This window comes from Nansenia antarctica (genome assembly GCF_963989245.1).
Source record: "Nansenia antarctica genome assembly, chromosome: 3".
NCBI classification, from domain to species: Eukaryota; Metazoa; Chordata; class Actinopteri; order Argentiniformes; family Microstomatidae; genus Nansenia; species Nansenia antarctica.
In genome coordinates, this window is record NC_137688.1 from 1,469,946 (window position 1) to 1,479,964 (window position 10,019).

General features: G+C 44.1%; 1 protein-coding gene across 1 annotated transcript in view; it reads right to left on the reverse strand.

Annotated features, from left to right (window-relative positions):
• The window catches only part of LOC308153194 (lactase/phlorizin hydrolase-like), a gene marked incomplete at both ends in the record, with an annotated part of 41,785 nt that extends 33,118 nt beyond the window's left edge, over positions 1-8,667 (reverse strand). Inside the window, 3 exons of the mRNA XM_080526280.1 lie at positions 890-983; positions 7,708-7,736; positions 8,031-8,667. Of these exons, the coding sequence (XP_080382406.1) occupies positions 890-983; positions 7,708-7,736; positions 8,031-8,667 (760 nt within the window). The remainder of the gene's footprint in view (positions 1-889; positions 984-7,707; positions 7,737-8,030) is intronic.
• Positions 8,668-10,019: the final 1,352 nt, after the last annotated feature.

Consider the following 10,019-nt stretch of genomic DNA (forward strand, 5'->3'; position numbering starts at 1 on the left):
TACTCTGGTGCTTTAGTACACTGGTACTCTGGTGCTTTAGTACACTGGTACTCTGGTGCTTTAGTACACTGGTACTCTGGTGCTGTAGTACACTGGTACTCTGGTGCTGTAGTACACTGGTACTCTGGTGCTTTAGTACACTGGTACTCTGGTGCTTTAGTACACTGGTACTCTGGTGCTGTAGTACACTGGTACTCTGGTGCAGGGAATTTCTGGTTTGGACCCGGAAATTGCTTAACGTCACGTTTGACGTCAGACTTAACAACCGAATTGAATTTGTAAATGAGTGCCTACATTTACAACATTTTTGAGTGGGACAAAATTCGAACTTCCCACACCAGAAATAGTTTCATTACTTTTGGTGCCCTAAAATAGGGGGACTATGTATAAAAAGTGTTGTCATATCTAAATCGTGAAACCAATTTGTACATAAATACCATCACATAAGAGATGAGAATCAATACTTTAACCTCATAGTAATTCATTTGATTGCAAACTGACCAAATAAGTCAGTTGAACTCTATCTGATCTCTATATGAGATGAGCTTTAAACCTCCTGATATGCCTTGTGACCTTCCCCTTGCCTGCCTTGCAGATAAGCAATTTGCTGAATTCTGTCCCGCAAACCATGTTAACAACCAGCCCTGCTTCAAAGTCCTTTTAATTGTTATTGGACTATATAAAGGTTTCGTTTTGGAGGGTAGCATGTGGGATAGATCAACACCAAACAGATATTTTGGGCTTTCATTGGCTCTGATTTGGCTCCCCTGACTGGGATGTTGCAGTCAAGAGGGCTCTGTAGTCATATTATAACATCGCTGTCTAAACAGTGTGTATGATGTGTGGATGTGGACATTCAGTGTACAGTATGTAGTAGCGCTGGATTTACCTTGCAGGATGTTGCTGAGCGGCTTGAACTGGTTGTAGCAGCAGTCTTTCATATTCATCTTGTAAATCAGAATGGGTATCTGGCCACTGGCTCTCTAGAACATGGTATAGAGGTTAGGGTTAGGGCCATTCAAGGGCATTTATGACAGTTAAGTTGTAGTCAACTACAGTTCATCAATGGCCTATGTTCCACAAGGAATACAAAGGTTTAAGTCAAGTAAGTAAGTAAGTTGTAGTCATATTTCTACTACAGTATTTCTCTTTAAAGCACTTGTTTAGTTAGCGTTAGGGTCATTCAAGGGCTTCATGATGTGACAGGGGGGAAGCCACTCACCATCTGTGAACAATTAGTGATTACCTGTGATTCTCTATAGAACTTGTGTGCACCTGTTGCTCTGCCTCTTTGGTCACCTTCCTGTCTGCCTCAGCTTCCTGTCTGCCTCAGCTTCCTGTTTGCCTCAGCTTCCTGTCTGCCTCAGCTTCCTGTCTGCCTCAGCTTCCTGTCTGCCTCAGCTTCCTGTCTGCCTCAGCTTCCTGTCCGCCTCAGCTTCCTGTCTGCCTCAGCTTCCTGTCTGCCTCAGCTTCCTGTTTGCCTCAGCTTCCTGTCTGCCTCAGCTTCCTGTCCGCCTCAGCTTCCTGTCCGCCTCAGCTTCCTGTCTGCCTCAGCTTCCTGTCTGCCTCAGCTTCCTGTCTGCCTCAGCTTCCTGTCTGCCTCAGCTTCCTGTCTGCCTCAGCTTCCTGTCTGCCTCAGCTTCCTGTCTGCCTCAGCTTCCTGTCTGCCTCAGCTTCCTGTCTGCCTCAGCTTCCTGTCTGCCTCAGCTTCCTGTCCGCCTCAGCTTCCTGTCTGCCTCAGCTTCCTGTCCGCCTCAGCTTCCTGTCCGCCTCAGCTTCCTGTCCGCCTAAGCTTCCTGTCCGCCTCAGCTTCCTGTCCGCCTAAGCTTCCTGTTTGGGCCAGAGGTCTGCTGTTGTGTTCTTACTGCTCATGCATTTGGTGATTAGTTGCCGCTATAACCTTGTATTTCACTAATACCACTACCCATCTTCCGTCGTAGACTGAAGACCTCCATCTCTTTGGGTTACACCTTAACTAACTGCTCCTCCTGAGACATCTACTGCCCCCCAGCACTGCGTCTCCTGAAGACACCCGCTTTTCCCCTCTACTGTGTCCCCTAAAAACGTCTATTGCCCCCCTTGTACTGTTTCCCTGTTTCTCCAGTGTCTAAATATATTTTAAAAACAACAACAACAACCTAGGTTTAGAAGAAGGTTTTTCCTTCTATCAATGGCCCCGGGCCTGAGCTGGATTACTCTTCCTGCTACGACTGGTGGATTGATGATTCACTTGCTTAGTCAAATGTATTGATTGTAAGTCGCTTTGTAATAAGGCGTCTGATAAATGCCAAACATGTAAATGTGAAAATGTATTTCATCACTAACAGGTACATGTATGTATGTATGTGTAGGACGGTGCGTGGTAATAGAGGTAATAGATTTCCTGATGCAATGTTGACTGGCGTGCAACTGACGAAGGTAAAACAGGTTTATGGTGTTGTAGAATTGCGCTTACGGCATCCGAGGTCATCTTAATGTTTTTAGATTAGATTAGATTAGATTAGATTAGATTAGATTAAAGGAAATAGAATTGCAGTTACTTTACACTGATTCAATGAATGACACAAAATAATGTTCTCATTATGCTACCTGCTAACTAAGTAAAAGTTATGAATAGAAAAATCCGGAAAATATACAGACATACTGGCAATTGAATACACCGTGGCTGTGAGTAAGGCTCCCTCTATTCATTCTCCCCTGGTTGATGTCATGCTATGTTATGTCCCACATCCTGTGTTGTGTTTCCTTCTGTGTCTCCTCCTCTCGCCCCCTCCTCCTCTCACCCCCTCCTCTCTCCTCTCTCCTCTCCTCCTCTCATCCCCTCCTCCTCTCTCTCCTCCTCCTCTCACCCCCTCCTCTCTCCTCTCCTCCTCTCATCCCCTCCTCCTTTCTCTCCTCTCCTCCTCTCACCCCCTCCTCTCTCCTCTCCTCCTCTCACCCCCCTCCTCCTTTCTCTCCTCCTCCTCTCACCCCCTCCTCCTCTCTCTCCTCCTCTCATCCCCTCCTCCTTTCTCTCCTCTCCTCCTCTCTCCTCTCCTTCTCTCACCCCCTCCTCCTCTCTCTCCTCCTCCTCCATGGGTAAGATGCCCATGGGTCTACATAACATCACGTATAGAGACATTTTGTTATACACATTAGGTTAGGAACGGATGCCAACAACCTTTTATAGATACCAATGTATTTTAGAGGTCAGAGGTGGTATGGTTAGGTAGCTAGGTGGTATGGTTAGGTAGCTAGGTGGTATGGTTAGGTGGTATGGTTAGGTAGCTAGGTGGTATGGTTAGGTAGCTAGCTGGTTCCCTAGACAGAAGTGTCGTACCATGCTATCTTTAGCCCTCACCTCAACCCTGACCGTAGTCAATCATAAACCTAGACTCACACACACACGTACACACGCACACGCACACACACACGCACACGCACACACACACGCACACGCACACACACACACACACACACACACACACACGCACTCACACGCTTATTGTTGACTTTATGCTGCTATTACTGAGCCACCTTATGCTTGTTATTGTACTTTGTTTGTTCTATTGTGATTATTGCATTGTACTGTTAGTTGTACTGTTAGTTGTACTGTTAGTTGCATTATTGTGGAGTTGCTAGGCCTAAATAATTTTCATTTCTCTGTGTCTTGTATATTGTGTACATGAACAATAACATTTGATTTGAATTGACCTATACCTCGCCCACCTTTTTTAAAAACCATAATTATGACCAATTCTTTATTTTAAGTGTGTCTTTTTATTCTGGTAAAAAGCTAATAAATGACACTGACACTTATCAGACTACGCAAGACTTGGTTACCTGGACGCTTTGCATCTCCTCAGCCAGGTTTGTTTCAGAGTTGTACTCCATTTCCACAGAGATGAAATCTATGGACCCCTAAAGTGGAAATATGCATCATCATCAAAAACCGTTACATAAATACATCATCAGTAGGCCTATGTATATACTCTTGGATATTTTATAAATATGCATTGGTCATCAGTTTATGAACACTCTTTTTTTTCTGAATGGGGCAGTCCAAATCATATTTTTCATTTTATTGGACAGATACAGTGAAGACAGACAGGAAAGCAGAGAGGGTCAGCAGGGCATGGGCTGGATTCGAACCCATGCCGACATGGGCATATGTGGTGCACTGTAGACCGGGCACGGTGCTAGACCACTGGACCACCCCAGGCCACATGACCACTCTTAATAAGTGCACATCTGTTAAGTGTTAAACGTAAGTGCAGTTAGCACAACAGTCCAAATACGTATGAATGATTAGTTCTTACTGGCTCCACACATACTGTATGCATGTTTGGGTTGAGTGCACATGTTAATTAAGCAATATCACACTGGAGGTCGTGCTGTTATACTGAATATCAGCACGGCTGTGATTCGGTCGAAGGTACGAGGCCGCAGGCCTATCAAGTGTGATATTGCTTTTATACTTTTTTAACAGTTCTACAAGAGCCATTTATTAGTTAACAGTAATAAACAACAACAGATTATGATTTGTTTGTTTATTTAATCATTTATTTTGGCTCCGGCAACAAAAAAATTGTTCCGATACTGAACTTCAACTGGACTGTTGCCTAGTAACCCGGACACAAACAATAGAATACCTGTGCGGCGGAGTGATACATACAGTTAAAAGTCCCAGTGCTGTTATACTGTATATCGGCACTCATGGAATGCCTCTTGTCCAATCAAATGACTTAGTCGGAACTAACTGTTAACTGTATAACAACAGTTAAAACACATTTGCATGGAGTTGACTTACCATAACGGTAGCCTCGCTTTGGAGAAGAGGAACATCACTCGCCCTGAGCCCAACTGAGACACGTCCCCCTGAGAGGAACATGCAACCATGTCAAACTCACGGCTGCATGGGGTAATGGTGGTCTAGTGGATAGTGAGTTGCACTTGTGATCGGAAGGTTGTGAGTTCAAATCCCGCCTGAAACCACACCACTACTAGTGTGCCCTTGAGTAAGGCACTTAGCCCTCAGTTACTCCAGGGGGAATGTCCCTGTAATTCGTAATTGTAAATCGCTTTGGATTAAAAGCATCCGCTAAATGGCAAAATTATTATAAAATTAAAATTAAAATGTGCATGGAGACTGCTGCAGGCTAATGAGGGTTGACCAGCCCACGTCACCGGTGAGGGTTAGGTCTTGTTACTTGGAGGGTACAGGAGATCCACATTGGTTGGACAGGGACATGGATGGAAAATAGATGAAGCTAATAAGCCAAAGTCATGTAAGATTGTATGTTTGAACAGTGGCTGAAGAAGGAACTAATCAATGTCTAAAAGGCAGTGGTGGCCACAAGCTGAAAGAGAGGAGTGTAATTATGTCATTGTAACTTGGGTTACCAATGTTGTGTGTGTGTGTGTGTGTGTGTGTGTGTGTGTGTGTGTGTGTGTGTGCGTGTGCGTGTGCGTGTGCGTGTGCGTGTGTGTGTGACTCAGGTCATGCAGTATATGGGTAAATCCTCTCTCTCTGCAGAGCTTCTCTTTCCCCCAGATCCTGATCCTGACCGTAACCTTGACAACACTTAAAAGCAAGTAATCGCAACAGATACGGAAAAAAACACAATATAAACCTGCAGTCCTTAATGATAAGACACACTATGGGATGGCTGACAGATAACACAAGATAAGATAAGAACATGGCCATTGCAGAAACAGTGTCACCTTTTCCACATTTTGTTGCATTATAGACCCAATTTAAAATGTCATAAAACACGTTTTTTAGAAATCTCTGCAAATGTATATTATAATTGAAACACAGAAATATCTCATGTGCATAAGTATTCATACCCTTTGCTCTTAAAATGAGCTAAAAGCAAAGATGTCATCAACAAATCACTCAATAAGTTGATTTGAGTCCATCTTAATGCAAAGATAATAGTTTATGTAAGTTTGGAATGAATAGCTTTGTTTTTATAGGGTCTCTGATTTGCAAAGGAATCAATTACACTCTGTGTAGATTAGGATGTCACTACCAACTCAGCAAATCAGTCCCAACTCCTCAGTCCCTGCCAGTGACAAATACACCCATAACTCGATGCAGCTACCAGCTACCACTATTCTTCACACGAGAGATGGTGCAGAAACTGTATTGCATGATGTGCTCAATTTGCACTAAACTTAATGCTTTGTAGTAAAACCAAATAAACACATTTTCAGCCACTTTCTTTGCTGTATCATTTGAATTCATTGCTGCAAACACAATTATGGATCTGAGATAGATTATTTTTCCATTAAGGGATTATTTTTGGCCACTTGGTTGTAGACCAATTTTGTAGAGTGACTGAGATGATGTTGTCCCATGAACTGGGCTTTTTCCCCTCCACCACTCAACTGTGTAGATGTGTGTAAGTCTCCCCAGGCCTCAGGGTAGATGTGTGTAAGTCTCCCCAGGCCTCAGGGTAGATGTGTGTAAGTCTCCCAGGCCTCAGGGTAGATGTGTGTAAGTCTCCCCAGGCCTCAGGGTAGATGTGTGTAAGTCTCCCCAGGCCTCAGGGTAGATGTGTGTAAGTCTCCCCAGGCCTCAGGGTAGATGTTTGTAAGTCTCCCCAGGCCTCAGGGTAGATGTGTGTAAGTCTCCCCAGGCCTCAGGGTAGATGTGTGTAAGTCTCCCCAGGCCTCAGGGTAGATGTGTGTAAGTCTCCCCAGGCCTCAGAGTAGATGTGTGTAAGTCTCCCCAGGCCTCAGGGTAGATGTGTGTAAGTCTCCCCAGGCCTCAGGGTAGATGTTTGTAAGTCTCCCCAGGCCTCAGGGTAGATGTGTGTAAGTCTCCCAGGCCTCAGGGTAGATGTGTGTAAGTCTCCCCAGGCCTCAGGGTAGATGTGTGTAAGTCTCCCAGGCCTCAGCATTCCTGAGCAGTTTTGTTCCTCTCCATTTGCTCAGTTTGTAGTGACATCCTAATCTACACAGAGTGTAATTGATTCCTATGCAAATCAGAGGCCCTATAAAAAAAGATATTGATTCCAAAATTACATGAACTATTATCCTTGCATTAAGATTGACTCAATTCAACTTATTGAGTGATTTGTGGATGACATTTTTGCATTTCTGCTCATTTTAAGAGTGTCATTGCAAAGGGTTTGAACACTTATGCACATGAGGTACAGTATTTCTGTGTTTACATTTTTATATATTTGCAGAAATTAAGAAAAATAAATAGTTTTCACTTTGTCCTTATTGTGTGTAGGTCGATGACAACATTTCATTTTATTTTATACATTTTAAATTGAGTCTATAACACAACAAAATATGGAAAAAATGAAGAGGTATGATGACTTTCTATAGGCGTTGTATATATAAGTCCTATGTGTGTTAGGACGTAAATAGCAGGGTGGATTTATCTGGGTTCTAGAAATTAGGCTGTGTTCATTTGGAGGAGGTCTGGACTAAACCAGTCTAGCTTAAAATCTATATTATATATCTATAATTACTACTTCAGAATGTACAAAGGAGGATAGAGGTGCAGCTGAGTTATCTTCACTATGAGCAGCAGGTGGGTGACGGTGATACACTTCTACCACAGACAGCTTAGGTTTATTTCCAAAACGCAGCCTTCGGACTAAACATTCATAAAGACCATTCATTCATTCATTCATTCATTCATTCATTCATTCATTCTGCTTTGGGAGAGTGGAGGACAGCAGAACAGATGTAGTAAAACTGCCACACCTCCTCCTCCTCCCCCTTCTCTGCCTGTCCTAATTATGGTAAAACCATTTTTAAGAACACATCATTGTCAGGCACTGATACATTTAGCCATGATTCAGATCCCATAGAATGTCTGGGTTTTACCTGCTAATTTAATACCAGAAACACATGATAAAAAATGACACAATATCATTAGTGATGCAAATGTTTTATTGCATGTTGAGTCAAATAACCCATTTGACTATGTGGCTGTTTTCATTTCATTAGCAATTTCTTGTTCTGCTCTATATGCTACACTATTGGTTGAGTGCATTATGTCTTCCTTAATATTTAATAAGTCTTACCTGCGCCAGGAAACAGGTGATGGTAAAGGTGATAGATGTTGACATGAACACGGAGGGCGTTTTGGAACGCAGGAGGAGCTTCTTCTGCAGGCTGTCCTGCAGCGCCCCTGAGCTCATGGAGGTGACTAAGTGTCACCCAGGAGTGTGCCAGCTCTCCAAATGTCAGAAAGATGAATTCAGCATACTGCTCAAAGACCTCCAGCAACCCAGGACTCTCCCAGCCCCCGTACCTGGATCTGAGAGCTTCTGGCACTGTCGAGCGGTGCAAGACCACCAGGGGCTGGAGGCCTGCTTCCACCAGCTGCCCCAGCAGCGTCCGGTAGCAGGTCACCGCAGGCTGATAGGGCTGTTTGGGGTCACCTGTGGGCAAGAGATACGCCCAGGACAGGGGCACTTTGAAGTGAGTCATCCCCCTCCTCTGGAGGTGCTGGAAGTGGTCTCTGATGGAGGCTGCGGGTAAGGGGGGGCTGCAGCCCGGAGGGTCCGGCTCTGAGCTCAGGTCTCTGAAGGGGTCAGGGGTCAGGGGTCCTGCTAAAAGCATGAAGTCCTCCTGGTGGACGCCGTCCTCCCCCTGGCACAGGCGGCCACAGAGGCATAGGAGGTACAGAGGGACGAGCCTCCTCAGGGGTCCCGGCATGGTTGTGTGAGTCGACTGGCTTTTTTTCGTTGTCTGATTACTTGTACTCTTGCACATGACAATAAAGTTCAATCTAATCTAATCGATGTTGTCACTGGGCATGAACTCTAACACGGTTTATGTAATCATGCCAGATAGTGCCTATATATCCACTGACTGATGGCATGGTTTTTATTGCAGGTGTGAAGATAGTGGTTTATTCCAGACAGACTCTGATCCCTGCAGCAGGTCCTGTCTTGGGGATGACACAGTATCTGCTTGGGACACAGCATGTTTTTTTTTTTGTTGCAATTTTCTTTTTATTCAACAACAAGAACAACAATTCAACATCAACAAAAACAACAAAAGAAAAACATTAAAAGGAAAAGAAAAAGCTACTGCTGTCATGTCTCATGTCTGTGTCAATTGCCATAGAGTCCACTTCATCCATTTGTTGTCCATCTGTGGTCCTAAAAGTCGTAGTCTGTGAGTCAGTCTTTCCATAACATGGATTTCCCCCACTGTGTCTGTCTACCCATTGGGCCTGAGTAGGTAGGTCTTCCGTACCCCGTTTCCTTGTGATAGCCTTTTTCCCAGCGACCATGAGTATCTTGAATAGATAAGAGTCCCCAACCTGTATCTCATTTTCTGTGTAATTACACATATACAGCATGTGTTTAAAAGCCTTTCAGCCTCAAGTAAAACAATTCATACAGTTCAAAAGTCACATTCATTTCATATTTGAATAAAGAAGACTTCCATATCGCTACGCATCGCAACCACAATAGAACAGGACATCACCCACCCGCTCAACCTGTACCTCGCCCCACTGCCATCCGGGCGTAGGTACAGAACACTAAGGTGCAGTAGGGCTCGCTTTGGCAAAAGCCTGATCCCCGCAGCCGTTGTTGCCTTAAATAACAGACTGCGAGTGTGTGTACTTGTGTATCTGTCATGTGTAGTACTGTCTGTTGTTGTCTGTGTTATACGGTGTTGTAGGTATATAGGTATACTGTACAGTGGTGTGGGGTCAATAAATCTAATCTAATCTAATCATATCATGTCAGAATGAGCTGTTCCTGGTTCAGACTGTCAGCTTCTCCTTGCTTTACCTCTGTTTCCATGGTCACAAACTGGGGCAAGAACATCTCTCACCCTCTCAAGTGTACTAATGTCACGGTCCTTATAGGGCTGCCACATCCTGTAGCCTTTTGTAAGTATAGCAGATGGTTGGCTACTGTTTGTTATGCTAGCTGGTCAAGAATAGACTGGTCATACTAAGAAATTGCTGACTGGTCATACTAGCCCCTACTTATTGTTATATGTTCATATTTTAATAAATGAATGTTCACTACTGTGGTGATATCAGCAGC